Below are 25,484 nucleotides of genomic sequence, written 5' to 3' on the forward strand. Positions count from 1 at the left end.
TTCAGTGGCATTGACATGGATCATATGGAAGGAGTGACTTATCAATCGGTATAATAATTCCAATAATAAGATAACGATTGCAACGAGAATGTAAATAAGTTGCTGCTTCGCGCGACGTTCCGATCTGACCGTTTGTTCGCGAGTTTCGCGATATTACATAATGCGACGCAAGGAGGGGGGAAAAAAAAGAGAAAGAAAGAGGAAGAAAAAAAAAGCAGGAATTTAAAATCGAAGAAATCGAAACGGACAGAAAGGTGCGCATCCAGCGAAAGTAGCGGGATTTCCACGTGATTTTCGATGATATTCGTCGATATTGGGAAATGCCTTATTCGTCGAGTGTTCCGAAAACGTGGTTGGTAGCGCACTTAGGATGAGCGGAGAAAGCTAGTCGGCATTGATAAAGGCGACAACGGGATCCGGGGTCCGCGTTCGATGCCACGAAATGACGTATATCGGCCAGTTGGTGGCAAGGCCGGACTCGCGGAGATTTCCGTTGTAATAATAAAGCGGATGGGCGTTGCAGTGTGTACCGACGAAGAGGAGATCTTGCTCCGGGGGAAAGCAGGCGTAACTAAAGGCACAACTAAAGAGAAGGAGAAAGAAAAAGTAACCGTTCGAAGGAAAGAAAGAAGAAAAGCAGGGGAGAAACGAAACGAAGGGAAAGGAAAGGAAAGGAAAGGAAAGGAAAGGAAAGGAAAGGAAAGGAAAAAATGTAGCGAATAAAAGAAAAGCGAGAGAAATAATATAGAGGACGGAAGATCGCGTGACACGAAAAGTTTCGTGCGCGCGGAACTACCACGTTCGTAAGTACTTGATGCCCGTTCACTTTCTCCGATAGTACTAGAGACAGCCCACCTCCTCTCCCCTTCCCGCATCTTCCTGTTCCTCCCCACCAGACCATATATATCCGCGGGTCTAGGCTAGCTCAGTAGGTCTAGGTCTAGGCTGGCTGCAACGTCGCGTGTGCGTGCAGTATGCACCGACGATGCAGCTGCGTGCATTCGCGCCACCGAGTGCCACGAATGAACGCGACACAACCGGAGAGAGAAGAGACAACACCATCGTCGTATATTCGTCGTGCTCGCTTGCTCTCGGTTGTTCGTGCTCTCGCGCTCGTCCCTTGCAGCACGGTGCGCATTATATTTAGACGCGAACGTGTGTGCGTGAATTCGCGTCCGAGAGACCCGCCTCGGTTAGACCGGCGTCCATCGTCGTCTCTTTTTCGCTCTCTCCGCCTCTCTTCTTCTAGCTTTCGCTTTCTCGCTGTTCTCTGTTACGCGCGTCTCTTTCTATCGCCAGTTTCGTTCCCCTTTCTCTATATGATGCTTTTCTTCTCTGTTCGTCCGTCGGTCTCGCTTTGTTTCTCCGTTGACTGGAACGACGACGAGACAACGGGAAGGAGAGCCGGTCCCCATGGAGCGGAGTGGAGCTGAGCGGAGCGCCGGAAATGAATCATTTGAAATTGTCAATTTTCGAGCGTGGTTCATGCGCGGTACGCGTGAGGAGCGTACACGTGCCTACGCATCGTCGTATGCTGCATGTTGGCCCTTCGCATTGAAACCGAGAAGGGAGGAAAAAGAGAGACAAACGGGCGATGAGAGGAGAGGAGAGGAGAGGAGAGGAGGCGTTAACGATCGGAACGCGGCGAGATCACAGAGAGATGCGTATTACCGAGGAAGTGCTTTAACACCCGCGGAAAAGATCGTCAAAGGATTGCGTCACACGGTATACGGATGCTGGCCTACCGGTATGAGAACCGACTTTTTCATCGCTCGCAATTCGTGCCGCGTTGCGTAACCCCTTCTTCTCTTTTCCTTCGGCTAATCTCCCTTGCCGCTGTGCTCTCCACCGCGCTCTTCGCGATAACGGTGTTGCCTCTCGCGCGCGTCCGTCAAATCAGCTCGATAAAGAGGCGATGAGCGTGAAATCTGCTGATCGAAGCGAAAGAAAAATTCGCGCGTATACCGTTTCTCTTTTCGATCACACGTGTCCACGCGTATACTACCGTCGTACCATGACTTTTCGCTCGATTGCTATTACGAATCACCGTTCGAGTTTGTTACGAAAATATTGTGACGGATATCGCGTTGTGTAAATATAACGGTGACGCGTTACGTAAAAGTCAATCGGCCTTTTCCTGCTGGGTATGCACGGCACTCGCGACGTATATGGGACGAACAGGGCTCGTTTCAAAGAACAGTGTCGAAGGCCTGCGCCCGAGATAACGAGAATCGAAGGAGGAAAACAAGAGAGACGGCTGTACACCGCCCATGGTCGGATGCACGCGAGCCGAGATCGACGAACAAGGAAAGGGAAGAAAGGAAAAGGGACGAGGAGAAAGGCCACGCGGAAGAAAGCGCGTCGTACGAGAACGAAAGTGAACGTACACTCACGGGCATTTTATATTGCGCGTATGCAAATATGTACCCTGCAAGTTCGCGATTCACCGAGCAGACTTTTAACTGGAAGGTGGGAGCGGGAGCGGGACCGGGACCGAGAACAGTTCCGTGTACGAGCGAGGAACGAGGAAGAGGACGGACGAGGAGGACGAGACGCGCGGGAAGACGACGTAGAAGCAAATAGAAATGTTGCCGATTCGAGGCGGATCGCGGAAACGAGGAGGAAACATTTAGAGGAAAACCTAGAGTAGATAGGTAACAACGATATCACCGCGAGATTACACGATGTTTTTCTTTTTTTTTTCCACGAAACGTGACACGAAAAACAGTCGGAGGAACGTGGAAGGAGATCGCTCGGAGATTTTTGCATCGCGCTACGTGGGATCGAAAGAGCGAGTGCGAAAGGAGGAAGGACATTGTCGCACGTAAAAGATCGTACGCCACGAGGAGAACGTACGATCGAATAACTCGAAACACCGAGAAAGAAAGGGAGAAAGAAAGAAGCAGTTACAGGGGGGACCGAGAAGAGCGGAAAGAAGGACGGAGGAACGTGGTGACGTCGCTGGTGACGAGTGCAACGAGGAGCACGCCAGCCGCGATGCATTCGTGGAAGAACGGAGTGCGAGCGGGACGGAACGATCACACGAACGCGCGGGGAGACGGAAGAGAGGTCGACAACGAGAAGAGGGGTGTAGCGACGTCGAGAAAGGACGCGGTGGTAGAGCGTGAGCGCGGAGAGCGTCGGAGAGGGTCAATGGAGGGAAAGAAAGAGAGGTGCAGAAAGGCAGAGGGAGGTCGTGCGAGTAGAGAAAAAGAGAGGGAGAGAGAAAGGAAAGACAGACGGGGTGAATTGCCGGCGACAAGGTCACCGTCTATACCTCGCTAAAACCGCCGATACGTGCCTTCGGCGTTATACTCGCGTGGTACTCTAGCTGCAGTTCTTTTCCCTCTCCCCCCTTGCTCCTCTGTGCCACGATCCCAGCCCATCGTACCCCACCGCGCCCCTTCGCGACGCGTCGTCTCTCTCTTCCACGCTCCCGATCTCCTTTCTTCCTCTTTCCTCGATGCAGCCTCGTGTATACATGTGTATCACCGGCTCGGTGCGTGTGTGCACGCCGCCGCGCGCATGTGAGGGCGTGCGTGAGCTAGTATAATAGGAATAAGGAAAGTGATCCTCATGACGGACCATGCCGGGACTCTGTGCGTCGTTGCAAGGAACACGCTGGAAATTCGACTGCGACCAACCAGACGAAGAAATTATTTGCACGCGGCGAGATCCACGTCGGTGAAAATGTTTTCGCTGGCAATTAGCGTGACCAGTTAAGAAGTTCGTGGAATCGATGTTGGAGGGAGAGGATCGATATCTTCGACGATGACGAGATCGGCGACATCTCGCGATTCACCCACCCCTCGAAAATAATCGTCTAACGTACGGAACTGTCGCTATCGAATCTCGATCGAGTTGTTATCGTCCTTCGTTCGATGGCGATAAGAAAATCGGATAATCGGAAAACCAATGGGGATCGATCATCGTCGTATTGTCGCGCCGTTGCACAGAATCTACGTAAATCGTGGTCGAAAAAGGTGGAAAATATGCGCGAGACAGGGAGAACCGGGCGAAAGGTTAAGACGAGCAAATCGGACGTGGCGCGATAGTGGTCTTCGAACCGGTAGTAGAAGAAAACGGGGAGGGTACACGAGACCTTGAAGAGGCATCGTTTATTCCCCGCTCGCAATGCTCCCCCTGCCACGCTTGTTTCATCCTTTGCTCCGATTAATTTTATCGTGACAACATCATCGGCGCATCGCAAATATTTTTCCCGCGGATTTGCTGGTCGAGAGGGATCGCGGGGAACAATTCCCTTCGGTTAATCGATTCGGCTCACCGTCTCGTCGATAAGCCGGATCAACCAGCGATGACTTTTACACGCGGGACGGCCGCAGGACAGGGAAAAAAGAGCGAGAGAAGACGGAGAGAAAGAAAGAGAAGTCTGTCCGGTTGAGAACCGTCTGGTGCAACAGCGCTATGCATTTTTGCCGGCGGCGGCGGCGGCGGCGGTGGCGGCGGCGGCGGCGGCGGCGCTCAACACACATTCAACAACCTCGACTGAGTGTGCAATAGTGTGCATGCTTCTATTACGTGTATGCGTGCGTGGATACGTGTGCGTGAACGCGCGCAACACACCGCACCTACACGGTCGCGGACACCGACAAGTGCACATACAGAGGAACTCGCTCTGATAATACGTACACTGCAAATATACAATACTACAATACATACGTCGGTAGGGGCAGAGACCCAGGAAGGACGCTTACTGCGAGGCTTGGCTGGCTGGCCGGCTGCCTGTTCGCCCGGCTGCCAGCCTCTGCCTCTGCCTCTGCTCTGCCTCTGCCTCTGCCTCTGCCTCTGCCTCTGCCTCTGCCTCTGCCTCTGCCTATCTGTAAAACCCGTGTCTCGCTTCCTTCTCCTTCTTTCTCCTCTTTCTTTTTCTTCGTCCCTATATCCTTTCTCCCTTCACCCCTTTGCTCCTTCCTCTGTTTCCCCCTTTCTACCCCGTGTACTTTTTTCTTCTCTGGCGATTCTTCGTCTTCTTCCTTGCCTACCAGCAGGGGGGCAGCGGGCCGAAAATCGACGCGCAAAATATCGCGCCACTTCCGGACGCGGCCATTTACAAATTCACCGGGACGGCGGTATGCGATCGCTCTCTCTCTCTCTCTCTCTCTCTCTTCCTCGTTCTCTTCCACGCTCGTCCGCTAACTCGCTCGCTCATACGTGCCTTTTTTCGTATTCAGAGGCGGGAACCACCGAACGTTTACCGGGTGACACGCTGAGTTTTTGGACACGTATCCCGGTAACCGCGAGACAGCCTTTCGATTCTCCTCGTCACGCAGTCGGGAATTCGTTTTCCGGTTTCGTCTGGCGTGACGTTGTGTTCGCGCAGGTTGAATGGTGCGCGTCGTTGAAAGTGAAACGTGAAATGTTATCGCGTCGCGCGCGCGTTAACGTTTCGTTCTTTTAACAGCGCGCCCATAGTTTTTAGATATGTTTCCGAGACCGAAAATTTTTAGTCGAATAATTTACCGCCGCAAACCTTCCCCTCGCGGTATCGTAACGAATGCCGGAGTTCAATCATGCTCATAAATATTCAACGGCGGCTCGCTGTTTCAACCAACTACGCGCTTATTGTCGAGCCCGTATCACTTTCGATTACGCTCTACACGTAATCTACGTACTAGTAGGAAAACTCGCAAAATAGGAAAATTATCGACGAAAAAGGCGTATAACACGCGAATAACGATAGTCTCCCTGGAGAATGTCTCGTTCTCTATGAACGAAAGAAGACGCGAACGTGCGCAGCTCGCTCGTGTAATACTGTACGCGGTGTCGATTGCTCCTTTGAAAATCGTGTCGAATTCACGGCGGAACGTTGTTTCCTGCTTTCGCGGCGGTTTTTTAAACTCCGTGGTGTCTTGGCCTACTATAAAATCCGACACCGTTTACGTTTCCGGAGCGCGAAGAAGACATTAATCAGCACCCGATGCGATGGCAGCGTAACCGTCACGTGCGATCGGTGTGAATGCACTTTTTGTTTCAACACATTCGCTTTCTATGTCGTTTTCTTTTTTTTCTCCTCTCGATAATCTCACTCGCAACGAGAAAGAAACTATTCGCAGCAGCCTTGTTTTACGAATCGATTAACGTACGATCGTCGCTCGATAATCGTTCTCGTTTTCGTACACTTCGAACTCTGATATTCGATGGTGGTACGGACGAAAGGAATTTTCGCGATATTCTATTTTAAATACGGACGCAGGCCAGTGTTATCTTTCACGGAAATATCGGGTTTCGTAGCGAGGAGGTGAGCGCATGGAGCGCTATGTCGACGGAAAAGGCGATTCCCCGCTACTAGGCCAGGAAGTAGACCGGCGCACCCCTTCCTAGTCGACCTAGACCTACACCTAGACCTAGCCTAGCCTAGCCTAGCCTAGCCTAGCCTATCCTATCCTAGCTTAGCCTATCCTAACCTGTCCTAGCCTAGCTTAGCCTAGCTTAGCCTAGCTTAGCCTCAGCCGTGGCGCTTGTTTCGCTCCTTTTGTTTTTGTTCGCCGCCTTTGTTGCACCTGCTTGTTCGCTGACTGCCGACGATGGCGTGCTGCTTTCTCGCCCGTTGGACTTTTCCTCTCTTCGCGCTGAGAAACGAGGTGAGCGGGGCTACTTAAGCAAACGCTACGGCGCACTTTCGCGTTCGAGTTACCGCGAGAAACCGGACAACGAGTTTACGATACGATAATTTCGTGCTAGTTGTATGTCAACTCGCGCCTGGGGAATTTGTTTAGTTGCCGTAACGCGGCTGGTCGCGCGTTTCGTCCGGCAAACACAAACCGAGCACACGGCACAGCCTCGCTTTCTATGCGTTCCATCGGCGAGCACACTTTCGCGTAACGCGTTAACGATGCAACCGATTTTCCCCGGCAAGAGCGTCCGATGTATCGCCGCGTGAAACGTCGTTCGTACGAAAGATGCCTTTGAATAATCGTATCTCGTGGATGAGATACGTACATACCTCTGTGTCGCGAGAAAAGCCGTGAAATACGTTCTGCGCACAGATCGCACCTGCGAGAGACGTGCGATCGAGAACGTACGAAAATAAATCGCAACGCGGCACGCGGTCGTCCTCCGGCGAATAATCGCGATCGGGGAGAAGCCTCGAAGCGAGGAGGATCGACCTGTGCGAGGAAACCAAGTACCGTACGAACGACAGCGTACGTATATAACCATACGCCCCGCCTAGTCGACCTAGACCTAGACCCAGTCTATGCTCAGAATCCACTCTGCATCGTGTTTCGTTCCTTTATTTTTACTCGCTGCTATTCGCTGCTATTCGCTGCTACGCGAGGCGTTACGTAACGACACGCACGACCCTTTCAGCACGGCCATCGCCTGACAAACCGTATTTTCTCCTCCGCAATTTTTTTTCCCACTACACATACATTCGCATATCCTTTCTACCTCGTCTTCGTTTCTTCTTTTAATCCAAGCCGTCTTCCGCGATAATTTATAGCAAACCGAAATATCGCAGACCGATGTTCGAGATTTCGTTACGCGGCTTCCGAAAGAGAAAAAGAAAAGAAAAATAGATCGGTCGCGACTATCGTATCTAACCAGGTTTCGATCTCGAGGATGTCGCAATCGTACTGAAAACTATCTCGATCGTTTAGACCGGTTTCTAACGGCTGATAACGAGCACCTGTGTAAGTGACTTCGCTTACGTCGTAGTTAACCGTGCGAAACGTTCGCATCTTAATCTCGTAGCAACGACCGGGATTTTTTCCAGACAGGTTCGAATTGCTTTCTGTCATACGTTGACAATACACGCTTATCCGGCTTACATCGAGGGAAACACCTGTCGAATTCTGCCTTCCGACCAACCCTTCCGATCGATCGAGTAGCTTGCTTGAATTATTAAAAAGTAGATAAAGCACGCGTTTTATTAGGACGAGAAAGCTGGCGGAATAGTAAAATTCGCGGAGTTGGCGTGACGAATCGAGGACCCAGCTAGACCGTGAATTTTGTTCGGCATCGGTGTTTTTCTCCGGTCGGGCGACTCACGGTCGCTCGTTGTTCGACATCGATCGCCGGAGCAGCTCGCCGTGCGTTCTATTTTTTCTTTGATTTCCCCGATACCACCTTAAACCACCTCCGCCGTCGTCGATTCGTCGGTCTCTTTCCCTCTTTTTCCCACCTTTCGTTTTTCCTTGCCGCTGCCGCGTTCGGAATTACGTCGGCGGGGCTCGCGTCTGGCAATCTTTTAAAAATATCCGGACGAGTACTTGATCTAGGGCAACCAGGACATCCTCGATCCGCGCGAGGTTGCTCGGCCGAGACTCGGATACGCGCGCGCGTTTCCCTGCATTTTTTTCGGCCGACGCAGTTGCCAAAAGTTCGCATCGCGCCGCGCTGAAAAATTCGGCGCCGAATCACATGACAGGTTCCGGGAAACCGCGTTACACGTCCTGCTCGAACAGAAATAAGCTTGAAATCACGCGTAGCTGTTTTCGAAATCGTTCGTCGAACGACGGATCAAAGGAACTCGGAACAACCAAGGAAGACGAAATTTCGCGAGAACCAGCTTTTTCTCCCGATACGACGACGATCGGGTTAGAATGCCAATCGTCGATTCCTGGCCGATCTCGTTCACCGTGTTAATTAATATTAACGAATTCTATCGAAACATCGGACGTCGCTTCGACACGCGGCCGAAGCAAAGTCGCGACTCCGCCGCGACGGTGTACAACTTGGCACCTTTGTACTTCTAATAATGTAATTCGCACTAGCTTGTGATTCTGCCGTTGGAAATATAACACCGTCACATTCGTAGAACGCTACTGGTAGGTATACGAAATCGTAAGGCCGTCGTACGATACGTCGTAAACGATCGTTCGCCGCTTCTTCTTCCAATCGGTCGAATCGCGAATATCGCGAATATTACGTCGGTTCGTCGCGTACATTGCGTTTTCATGACACAGGACGCGCGGTAAAAATATTTTTGCAGTTGTAATTCGCGCCACAAAGAGCCGTTAAAATCTACCGCGATCTTCACGTTTTTTATTTTTTATTTTTCTTTTTCTATCAAACTCGACGTTTTAATCGAGTAAAAGTAGGGAAAAAGCTCGAACGACGAATAGATTGTCCCGCCGTGCGATCGAAAGCAGCGCGCGATCGATAGCCCGAGTTGAATAAATTATAAACGCGAGGAGCGACGCGTTTGGTCGATTTTCGAAGGCAGATGGAACGTTGGCACAAACGGGCTGCAGCCGGCTCGCAACCAACGAGAAGGGTTGATCGGGATTTGATCGGCTCGCGGAGCCTTGTAACGCTTTACGACGATTCGTCCTCAACGTTAAAATGTGTGCCACGTTGTGTGCCAGCGCGCGACGCGCGAAACTTTCGTTCCCGACGTGCCTGAAGGGTCTTTCACACGTTCGGCGAGCCTCTGATTCTGCTCGAATCGTAGTTCGATGATGATCCGTTCGAAAATAACCGGCCGATGCCTATTCTTCGCCGCGTTTCTATTCCGGTCGGACGGTGGCGCCTACTACGATCCTCTCGTCGCTCGCTCTTGTCAGTTCGTCTCTCGTTAGCCCGTTAGAACGCCGTTTATTTCGTTAGTTTTATCCATCTCGCGAGAACAAGTTTTCGCAGTAAGAAGAAATTCGGAACAAACGAGACGACGCGTTTGTTTCTTTTGACAGGCGGAAAGGCTGGCTAGCGTGGCTTACGGCGGCTTAGAGTTCCCAGGCTATTTCCGATGCTTATCTGGTACGTCGTTCTAGATAGAAGCGACCGATGGCGAATCTGGTTTGGCAAAATCGCGGAAAGACTTCGGGCCATTTGGCAACGCGCGAAAGTTCGCGCACGCACCGGCCCGGATCTGAATTTTAGAATGTCGCTTATTCGAAGAACGGACCAGGCGACGCGAGTGAAAGAGCGACGCGGTCGAGCGCGATCCTTGATTCTAACGCGGCTCGCTCTTTCTCAAATATCGAAACTTAGAACCATGTTTCTTCGCTACCACCTCCTCTGTACTCCATCGAAAGCAGCGAAGATCGTGTTCGCAAACGTTAGAAGGCGACTACTAAGACACCTACGAACCTCAAAACCGGGCATTCCGTCGTCGCCTGCAAATTACCATACCGTAAAATATTCAATTCGAACGATGAAATCTCTCTTTCCTCCGAGATACTCGTTTTCGATAGTATCTGAAGCGTGTTACTTCAGTCGGAACTTGTACTCGGCTGAGAGATACGGTCGTAAGATAACCAGAAACGATAGGAAGCTCGGACCTGACGTGCCTACGTAAATCAAATTCTGTTTCCACCTACGAATTACCATAGCGCGATCGGTAAACGCGTGGAGAAGCCGATCCGGCCGTATCCCTAGCGTAACGCAATATGTCTGCCGTAAATCGATCGGACCTAGCAGTAACGGAGAGCCGCGTCGCGGTCCTGCGATCGAAGGGCCCTTTAAGAGCAGGTCGAATTTTCCCTCGGCTTTCGTTCGCGTCCACCGTGGTCGGCCACCGCAATGGGAACACGGTCGTCGCTGGTGGGGCGCCCCGCAAAGTTACCAAATCGCTATGGCGTAACATTTTGCTTATTCACGTTCGATTATACAATCCGGCACACTTTTACTCGGCAAGTCGGCCTCTGCCTCTCGAGAGGGCCTACCTGCCACACGGTGTGTCACTGTGCGCAGATTTTTTTTTATCCGTGCGATCGTTTTTTTCTCTTTTTTTTTTTTTTTTTGCGAAACATCAACAGATGTTCCTCCGCGATTAAACAATTATGGGTTTCCAGCGAACGTACCCGATGGACGATTCTCGACGGACGATATTTTATTCGCGGCGCAGATTTTCCCTGCGATCGCACGAATCGGCCCGCTTTCAGCTGCCTGTCCCAATTAAGCGATCACCTTTAGAACGTGCAACGAGACAACCGGTCATTTCGAATTCCACGCTTTTAACGCTCACGCTACGATTCTGCGATACACGCTGCTTTGGAAATATATATAATAATTGGTTTCAAGCATGTTAAATTTCATTGGCGTTCGGTGGTATTATACTTCGATACGAAAAGATGGATACTATGGCGAAAAAAAAAAAAAAAAAAAAAAAACGTTTTCTTGGAACGTCGAAGTACGTTTCTGTACTAAACGGATATAGCCGGTGTGTGTATTTTAAAGGCCAAAAACACCTGCGTACGTATACCGTAATTGCGAAAACAAAAGATCCGAAATTTTCCATTCTATTTTGATCTTTCATCGGAAAAAACATTTCCATCGATCGTTCGACGAACGTTACGTTCGGCCTGAGATCAAGCCGTGCTATAAGCTGTTATAAACTAGGAAAACATAGAAGAGTTTGCAATCGGGCGTTCGTTAGAACGAAAGAAACGAGGTTAAACTGGTTGCCACGCTTCGTCAACACTTTCAATCAGGGAAAGTCCGGCGCAGACGTTCCTAGCGTAGTCATTTGAACAACATCGAACAGGAACCGCGCTTACATCGTAACGTTGCGATGGATCGAAGAATCGGCTGTACGTAATGTATAAAAATCAATGCAGTTTCCCATACGGTGGTCTGTATAATTGATAATGACGGCGAATAATCGGTAATTGAATCGGTTGGAAGCGAAGTTTCAGCCGGTGAAGCGGTTCGACGAGCTTTCCATTCGGTGGCTCGTTTCGAGCGAGACTCGCGCGGTGCAACCTTGGCGGCGATCCAATTCGAGCACGGCTGTTTGAAATCACGACAGGGCCAGGTGTGTGTCCCGGCGAAATCAGCTGTCGTTTCGTCGAACGCGATCGGAGAGGCGAAAAAGAGGGGCAGGATTGCGCGACTCGCGTGCGATTACCGCTCTTGGCAGATTCTGGACCCGGCTGTTCTCTTTAATCGCTTCGCCGCGCTCGTTTCGCGCCACGATCGCCTCGAAATTCGAAAACCTGCGGCAACCGCAACCAACGTCGCAATCGTGTGACGATCGAGCGACTCGAAATACGCTTCGTTCGATAAAAGTAAACGCGAGTACCAGCGGCAAAGAGAATCGCGTGCTTTTAACGCAATCGCGAACGCCAAGTATCTGACACCGTTTAGACCGGCGTTGTACCTGTAGCGTTGAATTGACCGGTTGTATCAAGGTTGATCGTTACACTGCTAGACGTCGTTATCGAATCGCGGACGTTCGTGTATTTAGAGGAAACGTAAACGCAGAGAATACTCAAACACGTGGAAGATATTCGTTGCGACGTTCGCTCGAAATTTCTTCAGTTGTATCCGGAAAAACCTAAACCGACAGTGTGCGATAATTGTATATATTTTAATGCTAATACCGAGAAACTTTTATTTCTCATGCGTATCGATTCGAATGGTTGTATTCCGCTGTTAGCGCCAATAAGGTAACGATTTTCTCTACGAGCGTTCGCTCGAAAGGGAAATCGTGGTCGGTTAAATGGGACGTGCTTGAGAAAATCGCGCGAGACGGAGCGAGAGGAAAAAGGAAACGTCGGAAGAGATCGGTTCGCGGATCGAGACGATCCTATCGACGCGCGCGACGGCCAGGAAGCGAATCTGGGCCGTTGAATCAGGGAAAGGCAAGTGGGTCAAGAGAACGAATGGCTCGGCTGATGTCGGCGTTGTTGCGATTTCTGCCGACGTAGATGACGAGGCTCGACACAGGGTACGACGAGCGTCCGTAGCGTGTAACAGACCACGCGAAACTCGCGTACACACCGTATGCGCACACCACCTTCCCTGTGCTTTTTTCTCCCCTTCTCCATCTCCTTCTCCTCTTTTAACTCTAATGGAACCCTCGGTTATGTCGAAGCCGCTGTTGCCGCAGGCAACCCGCTACTCCTTTCACTTTGCATCTACAACCTGCCACGAGGAAGTGTCGCGCTCTTTCTGTCTCTCTTCTTCGTTTTCGTCCAACTAGACGAGCTAGACGCGTTTCCTGCTGCTGGCGTTCACCGGCGACGTGTGGTTACGTGGAAATCGAGCACGAGCTTGGCTCGACCGATATTTCTAGCGCCGGGTGCTTTTAATTGGATCGTTCTCGCGGACGATTCGATTCGATCGGGCCGAGCGCACACCCCGCGCACCGCGAGCTTCGTCGCCTCGATCGAGATTTCGTTCGTCCGCTGGGTAATCCATGTCGCGGTTTCGTTCGAAACCGGCGCTTACACTCGCAACGTGGGGCTTATAGGTCGTAGGAAGAACGATGACAGGCTAGAGCGCGGATTAGGCGTATTTATCGGGATTCGTAATGCGGTCGAATCGGCAACAGCCGCTCCGGTTGTTCGACTAAAGTGTTACGAGCTATTTTCACGGAACTGCCGGAAATATCAGCCGGCGGTTTACATCGCAACACTTTGCATAAACGTGCACGTTCGTCCAACCAGTTCGTTTCCGTGTCTACGCTCGTGCGTTTCTATTGTTAACGTTGCACGTCGTACGCACCGTACCCGGAAAGCTACTCTCTTAATCGCCATACAGGAATTTGGGAATTTGAACAACGAATTTTGAACTTTAACGCGCACGAAGAACGCTCTTCCGTGTGTTTAAGGCGCTACGATTCGATCGTTTCGTTCTTTGTAACGATTTTGAAAGCGACGTAGAATCGATTCGTTCGAATTATCGCTTCCTGCGGGTTCTTCTCGGTGAAATTATCTATCGAGCGTAATTACTTAAGAGGCCGAGACACTTTCTTTCCTTCTCCGTATTAATCGATACCCAGAGCGAGCCGAAATAAACCCGAGCCGCGTCGACGTTGCGTCACGACTATCGAATCTCTCTCTCTCTCTCTCTCTCCCTCGATATCGCCGCGAGATACTGAAATTACCGACTTATTGGTGGTCGGCTTCGATCGAATTCGCCAAGACATCGAGATCGTCTGGTACCGCTGTACCTGCAGCCCGTGGAAACGAGGTCGAGAAACGTCTTATACTTTGCCTTTTGTTTAACTTCCATTTACACACTTTCGCAAAAGAAAAAAAAAAAAAGAATAGAAAAAAAAGAAACAACGAGAACGCAAAGCGTAGAATTTCCCTACCAAGGAGATTCATCGCAACTTACCAGCTTTTCCGAGTAAATCGTCGATCTCGAGCGAACGCGATATTTTCGCAGAAATTCGACCGAAATTAAAAATTTCAATTTCCCTGGAAACGTCGCAACCGCGATATTGGCCACGTTTGCAATTGCGAGATAGAGGGATTTTGTCGATACGACGTAGACAATTTCTACGTATTCTATCGTTTTCTTTCGGAAAGGCGAGATCGTGGACCACGGTGACGACGAAAACGGAAAGAATAACAAGAAGAAAGAAAAAAAGAGAGAAACGCAGGAAAAAGATAAAGCAACTTACGTGTAGGTGGCTGACGATAATGCAAGTGTTGCAGACTCTGCGTTTGGTGGTGGTGGTGATGGTGGGGCGGTCCCATTGTCGGGCCCATCGTATGGTTCCCGTGTTGATGGTGAGGCGAACTCCCTCTGTGCGGATGGTACTGGGAGGGATGATGCTGATGAGGATGATAGGAGGGCGGCAGGAAGCCTGCCGTCGACGGATAAACGCCAGGACTGTGACAGGCTGACCTGCCGAGTGCTGCTGTCGGACATTCCACAGAGATTTCTAATAAGAAACTATATAGTCGTTTACGTTCGTACAATGACAAATATCTTACCGGGTTTTTCCCACTCAACAACCGCAAGTATCGCCTACATCTATTGATCTATCGTTCAATTTGTTCGAACCTTTTTTAACACGTTCGCCGTCGATGCGATTTTCGTTGTTAGAATCGTTTCGTTCGCTAACTATTACAACGAGTACCGTACTTGCGACGATTTATAGAATTCATTTTCCGTGAATTTCCTATAAATTCGTTGCACACGATGCGGTATTATGCCAACAAACGGTTTGCGTACGATATTCGCTTCTACGTTTGATACAAAATTACTAGGAAACGTCGTTCCACGGTTTGATTTGTAATTCGCTAAACGTAGCAGCGACCGAAATTCGCGTAATTCTCTCAACTTTTATAGCAGTTGCACCGCGACGAATCACAGATTTTAACGGAGATAAATACGGTTTCGAAATACCATCGGATAAAATATCCATGGAATCGGGACGATCTATTATCGTCCGCTTGTTGTCTAGGTCGTTCGTCTAGACTAGACCGAGAGAAAAGATCGGTCGAACGAGATCGTTACACGACGAGACTCCGTAGTAGGATAATTGGACGTAGGATATACGTATGCGCTTACCTGACGACAAATGAGAATGATGGGACGCGAGACTTGGCTGAAGGGACGAGTTAGGGTTGAGCCTCGCTTTCAATAAAAGATTCGCGTCCTCGTTACCGCCCGAGGACGTGCTGGATTCGACGTCGCTGACTCCGCTGTCGGCGGGGCTCGCTGGCAGTGATCCGCTTCCTGTTTCCATGCGATGAAACAAAAATAAAACGATACAAACGTTTCGTTCGGTAGTCGCGTCCAGGTGACTGACCTCGAGGAAAAAAAGGGAGCCAAGCATAGATACTAAAACGCGCGCACAGCTGGCCTCGTTGATTTTGCAACGTTTTGCACGCTTCCACTCTGCGTACGTTTCCAGCGAATAATTACGCGATAACGCGAAACGAGCGCGGACGGTTTCATCCGTCGATCGAGTTCGCGAGTACCGCTGCATGCTGTTTCGCAGAAACGCAGAGCTCGATGGTTGCGAAATTTTGCAAACAAAATTTCACATCGGCGAAATAAACGCGTGCGACGGCCGTTAAATGGACCGGATCGAAATTCCGACGAATCGAAATTCCGATCACGAAACGGGGTCATAGTTTAAGGTAAGGTAAAACGGCTGTGTATCGAGAGTCGGGAACTCGAAGGCGCCATCTGGCCGAATTAGCGGCGGTCGCGGGTCTTTACGCTCGGTTACTCCGGTCTTTGTGTTTCGCGAACGAATTAAAGTCTCCGAGGTGGTCCAGAGCAGCGAACGATTCGGAGCATCGGTCGCTTTATCGAGCACCGTGCCAGACCGTCGAACGTGTTTTCGCGTGCGCCGTCAATTAAAGGCATCTTTATGCAACGGCCGAAGGTCATCCGGTCATTGGGTATGCATATCGCTCGTGCTTCCCACGGTCTCCTTCTCTCCCTCTCTCTGCTCTGCTCGCAGCCAGACAGCCAGAAACAGACAGAGAAAGCGAACGATCTGAAACCAGTCGTAAAAGGTCCTCTGTGTCGCGCGAGATGTTAGTCCGTCTGTATCTCCGTAGGTCTTTTTCCTTAGGTATCCTTTTTCACTGTTCGGCGCCGCCTCCGTCGTCGACGCCGACGTCGTCGTCAGATGCAGATCGACTATAGGTCTATCTCAGGACTAGCGGCGATACTCGTCGATTTTTTCGCCATCTTTTTCGATCGATTATTTTGGTAAATCGACCGGACCGAGCGAGGTACTCGTGAACCGGATCGCAGGGAACACGTCGCGAGTACTACACCCGTGTCTGGCTTACGCGACGAAACTTTGCAAAGCGCCGAATCACGTGCAGGCTTGATAATATAAATATCTTTCTCCTCTCTTTCGCCTTTCAACGCGTTTTTATACGCTCCATTTTATCCCCTTCTAATCCCTTTCTTCTTATCGTTTAGAAGATTGAAATTATTCGGTAGACTTCTAGGAAGCTTGCGTGCAAACAGGGTAAGAAGGTGGGGGATTTTCGGGTGGTCTCGTGTCGCACAGGTGAGCTCCGGTGGTGAAATCTTGGCTCATCGGCGGACGGGAAGTCGAGAAATCGATATTACCGGTCTGCGCGGCGGCTAAACAGGAATTTTCGCCTTTTTATTGCCAGCTCGTCGTCTCTAACGATTAACGTCAGCGGCGAGGGAATTGCACGCTGGTGGAGCGGACGAGCTAGCGGAGAAACGGCCAATGGGAGCGAGCGTAACGCTTTACTCGCGGCGACGTGCCCATGAAAAGCGTGGCGAGAGAGGAAAGTCAAACGTTTACCGGCTCGGCTCGGCGCGCCGCGGCCAAGCCACGCCGGAAGTGATTTCCTGTCGGCTGTTTACCAGCCAGCCGTCGATATTGCTTTGTAAATATTATTATTGGCCGAGCAGAGCGCCGTTCCAATGGAAAATCGATGCACGTACTCTCGTTTTACGCGACGCAAGGGGAGAAAAAACGAGGAGCGATGGAAAAAATCGCTCGTTTTTCGTCTCGTTACGACCTTGCACGCGATTCGATACATCTTCCTCCAGACGTTCGCACGAATTGATTTCACTTGTTCCAGCTTGCAGGAACCCGCGATTGCTCCTCTCCGTTGCTTTCTCCGCGTTTCTATTGTAGTCGCAACTGCGACGTTTCGACGAAAGCGTGCAATACGTTGCATACGCGTTACAATTATTTTTCATCGATAGAAATTGTTCGCGGGGATCTCGTTGGAAACTCTCGTGGGAATTATATTCCAGTCGTTTAGAGGCCACGTCGATCGATCCGTTCGTTTCTTCGGAATTTCTCGCTTTAAAGTAGCGCGACGGAATTGAAAAATCGATAAAATTTGCTAAAAACGTTCTCGATCGACTTGGCTCTGGAAAGACTCGCGAAAGTAGTTTGAGATTGACCTGGCGTACTGGTGGTGGCGATCGTGGCAGTGGTGTAGGACGGCTGGCCCATCTGAGCATGGCCGGCCAAGTGGCGGCCGTATCCATTTTGCACCCCTAGACCGTGCTGCTGGGGATGCTGCGAGAGAATACCGTGCAACAGACGAGTTCCCGTGGTGGTGGTCGTCGTACCGGTCGATCCTGGTTCTGCTTTGACGCTCGCCAGACTCAGTTGTTCCTTCTCGTTCGCATCGTGTGGCTGGACCTCCCTGGTGTCCACTAGAATCACACAATCAACGTCCACAAAATGTCAGCTTTTGTTCCATCGCTATCGAAGAGCAGGCTTTTCGCGTTTTACTTTCACTACGAAAGCTAAGGGTTCCCCGTCGAAAATATACGATTCTTTGTCGCAGCGATCGCAGGTTGATACTCGTCGAACGTCGAAATTCTCCGTTACGCGTCTCTCGACCGTCTCGATTTCGTGGAAGCTCGTGTCAAAGATTAGCAAGTGCCTGGCGACTCGCGCGAGCGTACGCTCGTTATACGCGTTTCTATCGCGATCGATTACGATTCCGGTGAAAACGGATTATACCATTTAGACGCTGGGAGCGGTTAGATCGCTTCCTAACGGTAGCCCCGAGAGAAGGCTAAGGAAGCACGAAGGAAAAAAAAAAAGAGAGGCATGGGAGGTGTTCTCGAGGGGTATAGCGCGGCGCTGCGGAGAGGAAGTGAAAGCCGGTGTGTCTCTCCTTGACCCACTGCAACGTTTCTACCTTCCTTTCAGGCAGTGCCAACCTCGCGGCTTCATTAAGCAATTTCTCATGGCAGCAGCCGAGGAAAAATCGCCGTGGAAAATCGACTCGAGCCGGCACGCTCGATGACTGACGCGATTCGACCGCGCTAGTTCGCGCTTTCTTCGCCTCGCCACACTCTCCATCTTCCTCCTCTTTTTTTCGCTTCGCTTCGGTTCGCTTTCCGACCACCGCTTCGTACCATTGTCGGTCTCCTCTCGTAAAACCAGAGGGATCACCACGCGAGCCAGAAAGAAGTGTGTCGACCGCTTTTTATCGCGTTTACCTTTCGGCGCCCACACGGTTAAACGTGCGCCGATCGGTTGCGTAATTCACGATATTTGCGCCCCAGACGGGTCTGCGTGTCCGATGAAAATTCAGTGACGAAATTCGAACGAAAACAGGATCGTGTTGTATCATCGTATCTCGCTCGTCGTCCATTCCTCGCAGATATTCTACTCTTTGCGCGCTTTCGGCTCTTTCAAACGACCCTGTGTTTTTATTAAAATTATTATTGTCGGTACAAGTTTGCGTTATTTTAGAAAACTTTTCGAACGGGTACAAATCGTAACGAACATTTCGTAGAAATTCGATATTTTCGCGTGGAACGGATACGTTCACTTTGCCACGATATTTCGTAGAAAATCATTTTCAAAGACTCTCGCGACTAACCGTACATTGCAGAATTTTCCATCGAAGATACGAATAAACTATCGTATCGAGTTTCGTTTATTTTTTGAAAAGCACCTTCGGGTCTCTCCGGCGCGTTGATAAAGCGGTTCTACCGGTGTTGCAATTTTCCCCGTGAAATTAAATAGTAAAATCGAATCCCCGCGAAATGTAGCGCGCTAGAAAGTCGGGAGAACCGGAAGCAAGGTTGAAATTCTAGCGGACGTAGCCGCGTTTCTCGAGGAAGTCGATCATCGAGAGGCGATCGACGATAAATGGACCTCGCCGTCTCTCGACGTCACGGACGGATCCGTGAATTGAATCGGTAATTACGACCGCGTAGATCGAGCCAACGGGTGTGTTTAGCTGTTGGCAAGGTAGTCGAGCAAACGATCGGTTTCTTCTTCTCGCCCGGGAACAGACTGCTGTTTCAGGTCTGCTTGTTCATCGAGTAACAAGAGCAAAAGAGAAAAAGAGAGAGAGAGAGAGAGAGAGAGGAGACGAGCACAAAGGGAAAAACGGAAGGCGAAAAACTCGAAGGATAAGGGAGGGAATAACGAGAGGAGTCACGGACGTGGAGTAAAACGAGCCTGTGCGCCTAGTCGTTGTTTTCTGGAACGCGACGATGGGCCGACGTTTGGCCGTCGTAACTTGAAATATTCGTTTGTACGCGAGATCCGCGGTGCGTTCTTCGTGTTCGATATGCGTCGGTTTCGTATTAGATCGTAAGCTACCGCGAAATTGGATAGACGAGCTTTTACCGACCTGCAAACCGGAGAAAGCTCGCCACCGTTTACTTTTACTGGTTCTACCTGATCGGACGCGAGACGAGCATCGACCATCCGTTTCTAACGAGTTGGTTACACGGCAGAGGATCGATCTTTGAACGAAGAGGAAAATATTCGCGAATAAAATTTGCTCGACGCGAACGAACGCGAGCCAGGGAAGATCGTATCGTTCGGGTCAGGGTTTAAGAATCCCGTTGACCTCTGTTAACCCCGAAAACACACCCTCGACGAAATCTCTACTTGCGAGGGTGCATTTCAGATGCACCTACCCCCGTGACTGGATACGCAGAGCGAGAACTCGTACGCGCGACCGTTAAATTATTCCTGACCGCTCGACGTTTTCAATTCGAAACGAAGTTGTAAATAAATGGCTTGTTACCGAGGCACGCTCGTTTTCCCTCTGCCTCGTCGTCCACGTTGTCCGTAATAATATTGATTCGACTCGAATACGTCGACAATTTTGTCCTCGAACCTACCATTTTGCGACGACCGTTTCCTCTTCACAGCCACGGAATATACAGCAGTCGGAGGAAACGGACGATGGGTCGTGCAAAATTATTTCTGCTCCTAACTTCTTGCCAGCCCTATTGCGACCGAGTTAATTTTTCAGCAGGCGACCGACGTAACAAACTACCACGCGAACGAACAAATTCTCCAGCCTTCCACAGGCAGAATCCTGACTCTTCGCGAGGTTTTTCCGCGATATTTAATCGGTGGATAATTTCGATGTAATTCGACCGCTCTGTCGAGACTAGTGCAAGGAGCGTTAACCGATGCTTAAAAAGTTTCTCAACCTGCGTTCGATTCCGATCCGAGTAAAAGTCGGTGCGTGTAAAACGCGTTTAAAATACGACGCGAGATAACCCGAACGATGGCGAACGGTTAACCGCGTCCGCGCCCAAGCTCCGATCGAAACGACCGTTTCACGACGGCGGAGATCTCGAGGATCGTTTTCTGCGATCTTCGGGCGTCTTTGCTCGCGTACGGTCGTTCGTATCGAGTTCTCCTGCGGGTTCCGGGGGGCTCGACCTTGCTCGACCTTGACTCGCCCTCGCGTCAGCGGAGAAGGGTGGGTGTCTAGCCGCATCGACCGAACACATCCCCGCTTTCGACTCGCGTCGTTTCGAGAACCGAGGAATTTTCACCGATGCTTTCGCCTTCCGTCTCGTCTATTCGGCACACGTTTCGCCACCGAAACCCGCTTCCGGCGCATCGACGCGTCGATCCGCTTCCGTCGAGTCGAGCTCGTCATCGCGCGATGCTCGAGTTCTCGGCATTCTTCGGCTAGCTTTCGATCAGCAGTCGAGGGCTGATTCTTTTGGCCAATAATTTCATTGCTTGTATCTGAACTCGCGTGTGTACGATGGATGTTTGAAACAGTCGGCGATATCCGTTGACCAGGTGGTATTCGACGTTACAGCTATCGACCAGCAATTTACGTATATTTAAATAGATACGAGTAAACATAATCGGAGCCATATATATTTACGATAGAATTCGGCGTTAATCGACTCGACAGGAACATCGGTAATTTCCGTCGCTAATTGCTGAAACGACAAACTCCGATGTTGACACTCGTAATTTTGCCACGTACGACGATCGAGATACGCGGAAGGATTACCTAAGCGAATCATTAACGCGGAACCATCGAGGTTTCAACGAAAGAAACGCTGTTCCAATTATTCGTTTTTGTGGCGTTTCGCGAATCACCAGCGACCAACGATTCTCCATCGTCCGGTCGTGCACGACGATCTTTAGATTTTTAGATTCCAAAGGATCGAACGTCGATACAAAGAGACGAACGAGCGATCGCACCTCTGTTCCGCTCTCCTCGCTTCCTCGAGGCTCGAAGCGCGTCGTCGAGAGGACCAGAGCGCTTGGCGATCGGTGCGGCTGTCGGGCGATCGCCTCGATCGAGCGCCGAAACGATTCGGCCGCACACGCGCACGCGCAGTACGTAAGGTCAGCGTTTGCCCGGGCCACGCAACTTTCTCGCCGCGTACACGCACGCACGCACGCACGCACGCTCGCACGCTCGCACACACCTTCCGGCCGTGGCGCGCATTGCGTAACGGTAACGACTCTCTCTTTCTATGTGACATCACGCGCGCGCCCCACAAATATGCGCGCGACAAAGGTGGCCGCGCGACCGATTTCCATCGATCCACTCCGTTTCGCCTGGAATTCTGACGAAACGGCCGATTTAATTGGCCACCGTTCGACGCCGGCCGAAACGAAAGTAAGTTTGACCGGGAATTTTTAATTTGGCGGCCAAGCTTTATGGAAACAAGGCATCGACGGAAACGCGAAAATTGCGTCGAAGAATTTACGAGGAAAGAATTATGCGCGAATTATCGTACAGTGACTGGAAGTAGTACTCGCGCGTAATCTTATTTTCCAACGTAAAGAGTTTCTTAATAATCGGACACCGTGTATTTTGGGATTACGCCGTGTATGAATAACGCGTTCGAACAGCTCACGGTTAATCTCGTTTGCCTCGTGCTTTTTGTTCTCGCGCAAATGGTAGCACGCGGATTCTACCTATTATTGCGGTATTATCGTTGTATCGTACTATCCGTGCGTTTATATCTAACGAACGAACGTTTCATCTTCCTCGCAGCATCGCACGAACGACGATCAATTTATCAAACCTATAGAATTCTTCGTTTCCATTTGCTTTATTGATACAATAGAATCGTTCGTAACAGCGATGCTCCGACAGTTTCTCGGTATCGTGATATTCTTCCTAGCATCGAAACACGAGATTGCGTTACTTTTGCATCACACCCTGTGCGAACTTCGATCGCTATCTTATTTTAATAGAAGGAGGAGATTCGTCGATCGGGGCAATTTCGCGGCGTATACTTTTCCCTAAGATCCGAAGATCGGGGATCGAACTATAGGCGCCTGACATTTCGATGCCACGTTCACAGCGGCGGAATCCGTCGATGACCCGGATAGTCGGATCGCCGCGGTTGCTAACTTCTCGAAGAAGACGAAGGAGAAGAGCGTGGAACCTCGCTAAAAGTTGGAACATCTCGGCTCTGCTGCGCGCTTCGTCGCTCGTTTACGCCACCCGAACGAACGTATCCTTGACACGAAGACGTCGATCCGTCTCGAAACGAGTTCTCCCACTCGTTGCATATTTTCCACCCTTGCTTTGCTCTCCGGCAGAGACCTTCCTGTTTCTTCCACGAGAAGACCGCGTCAGGTTCCGTAGGAATCGTTCGAGTTGGCGCGTAGAGAACGTTCGGTCGCCGTGAGATTCAGGGAAGAATCGACGACTGACATGTAACGAGTCGGAGCAACGGCACAAAGAAATTACGGCCGTGAAACGATCGCGATGTTTTCGTGGCGGTCGCAGGTGCAGCTGCACGCAGGTGTGGTCGGCCAAGAATGGAATACCGGCCGTGGAAATCACGCCTCGAAAGTGGCAGTGATTAACCCTTTTTCGACCGCGCGGCACTGTTTCTTCGAACTTGGAACGGTTCTGTTGCGCCAGACGGCAATTTTCGGGAAGACTGTAGCGAAAATTTCGTTTAAAAAGTCGCGGCTCGCTGTAGGTCGATTCCTCGAGCAACGAATCGATGGAGAAACCTCGGCATAACCGCTCGCCGCTTTCTCGAGAAAGACGATCTATACGCGCGCACTGCAGCTCGATTAATTTCGTTTCAGCGTCGGTATCCCTGCAGAGGTTAATACTCGTTTCGTGCGAGCGAATACAAACACGGCGCAAGTGTCTGATTCAAGTTCAAAGTTAGAAAGGCTGGCGATATCGCGTTCGTAAATAGCATTAAAACCGCGTACACAAAAGTGCACGGCGCGGATGATGGAATACGAGTTATTAACCGTGGATTCTGTTCGATCGTATCCAAGACCGGCCGAAACGGTTACAGAGCCGAGCGGAATACACGAAACCGCAATCACGGACAGTTGGAAAGAATGAAAAAAATACCTTCGGTCTTGATCTCTTTCGTATTCGCGAAGGTGGTGTTTGGTGTAGCGCGATGCAATCGCGTGGCAGGCAGAACCTTTGATTCGTCGCGGTTGGTTATTGGCTGCGTTATGTAATTTCGTGGCACGCCATACTTTCTCGCTTCGATCCTGCTCCCGACTCTCGATCGAGTCGAGTTGAAAAATGTTAGCCGGTTACGGGAGCCGAGGATCGATCTCCAAGCGAAATTCCTGCTAACTAAGCTACTCGCGTTTCTGTTTCTTTAATACGCGATCGTTAGAAGATTTCATTAACGACTCGTAACATCCAGTCTCGCTCGCCACACGGATTACGGTTATTATTCCGATAATCGATAAAGACCTTTTTACCTGATTCTAATCGTAGTTTCGCTTTCTTACGCTTACGATTGTTACGTACGACAAACTGTATGCGTAATATTCGAATTACGCAAAGTGGATACACGAAAATCGACATTAATCGGTATATTTCACGGCGGAGGTAATTTGTAAGCAACGGCGCGTTCGAATATCTTATAGCGACCTTTTTTCGCCAACAAATTGGCACTTTCGTGTCGCACTTTCTACAATTTGTCAATTGTCATTCGAGATTATACTTTGCGCGATCTTTCCCTAATTACAGTCTCGGTGCCTGAGACGACATCGACATATTGGCTAAGCGCGTCCTTAATGAACGCGCGATTCTACGATTTAAGGGTTGGCAAACAGGTATCGCGAATTCTAGCGCTATCTTTTCTCCGGCGTGTTGCTATCGCGTCATTGACGATGTTACAGTTCGTTGTCTTTTCGATCTCGTGCCAACGAGAGTTCGAGCGCTCGATCGTCGACTCGCGGACTCCTAACGCTTCCGCCTTGCGAGAACCAGAAGCGTGATACCGTTATTGATTTTAGATAGTCTGTAATTACGCCGTGCGATGTTTTCTTTCTCGTCTAGCGTGCCAAACTGTCTATTTCCAAATTTCAAGGGGAAAACTTGACGCGATACCGTGCACGAAGTTTGTAAAAACGGCACCGGCCTTGGCTAACCGATCCAACTGCCAGATCGTGTCTTGTCCGATTCTATGAATTCCGTCTAATTTTACAGCCGAATCGTCGAATCGGCCGATACTTGTACGATCGAAGTAGAAAATAAGAAAATATTCTAAACAGGTTGTGCAATACGATGGAAGAACGGAACGGTATGGCGGTTACGGCGAAGCGATCAAAACGAAACTCCTCGAACAATACGATTTTCGAGTCACGTTGCGTTATAGAGGATTAACGTAACGATCACCTCGGTCGAATTCGAAGCTACGTACTTTCATCTTTTCGCGAATACGAATAAAAAGACAGGCGACAATCGCACGTACGCGGTAAAATCTCCTCGGCTGATTAAAACGTTCGCAAAATCAATGGAACGTTAAAGAACGACGACAGACAGCTTCGCGACTCGTCGACGATCATCCGACTCGACGACGCGTCGTTGATTAAACGAGTTTAATTCCTGAGGAGAGTAACGAGAAGGGAGGAGGGGAACGATCGGTCGTGTAACCTCTTGCACCGCGAATTGCCAAAGCCGGAAATTTCGATACCGGAAACGAAGCGGCGGTATGGCGCGGTGCGGCGCGTCTGTGCATGTGCGCGACCCACTTCCTCCGTCGAAACCGAGAGTGCTTCTGCCCGTTCGTGTGCTCGGCCATTCGACCGTGTGCGTGGCTCTCCGTGTGCTCGTGTGCATGTCACG

The 25,484-nt window shown here is 50.3% G+C and overlaps 1 protein-coding gene across 6 annotated transcripts in view; it reads right to left on the reverse strand.

Moving 5' to 3' along the window:
- LOC126865274 (ecdysone-induced protein 74EF) overlaps positions 1-25,484 on the reverse strand; it is a 144,953-nt gene that overhangs the window by 11,665 nt on the left and 107,804 nt on the right. For 4 of the 6 annotated variants that reach the window (XM_050617651.1, XM_050617650.1, XM_050617652.1 and 1 more), the window contains 3 exons: positions 17,563-17,820; positions 15,214-15,381; positions 14,318-14,557 (listed from right to left, as the gene is read on the reverse strand). In XM_050617651.1, the coding sequence (XP_050473608.1) occupies positions 14,318-14,557; positions 15,214-15,381; positions 17,563-17,820 (666 nt within the window). The remainder of the gene's footprint in view (positions 1-14,317; positions 14,558-15,213; positions 15,382-17,562; positions 17,821-25,484) is intronic. The other 2 variants (XM_050617653.1, XM_050617655.1) reach the window with 2 other exon arrangements.

This window comes from Bombus huntii, chromosome 4 (assembly GCF_024542735.1).
Source record: "Bombus huntii isolate Logan2020A chromosome 4, iyBomHunt1.1, whole genome shotgun sequence".
Lineage (NCBI taxonomy): Eukaryota > Metazoa > Arthropoda > Insecta > Hymenoptera > Apidae > Bombus > Bombus huntii.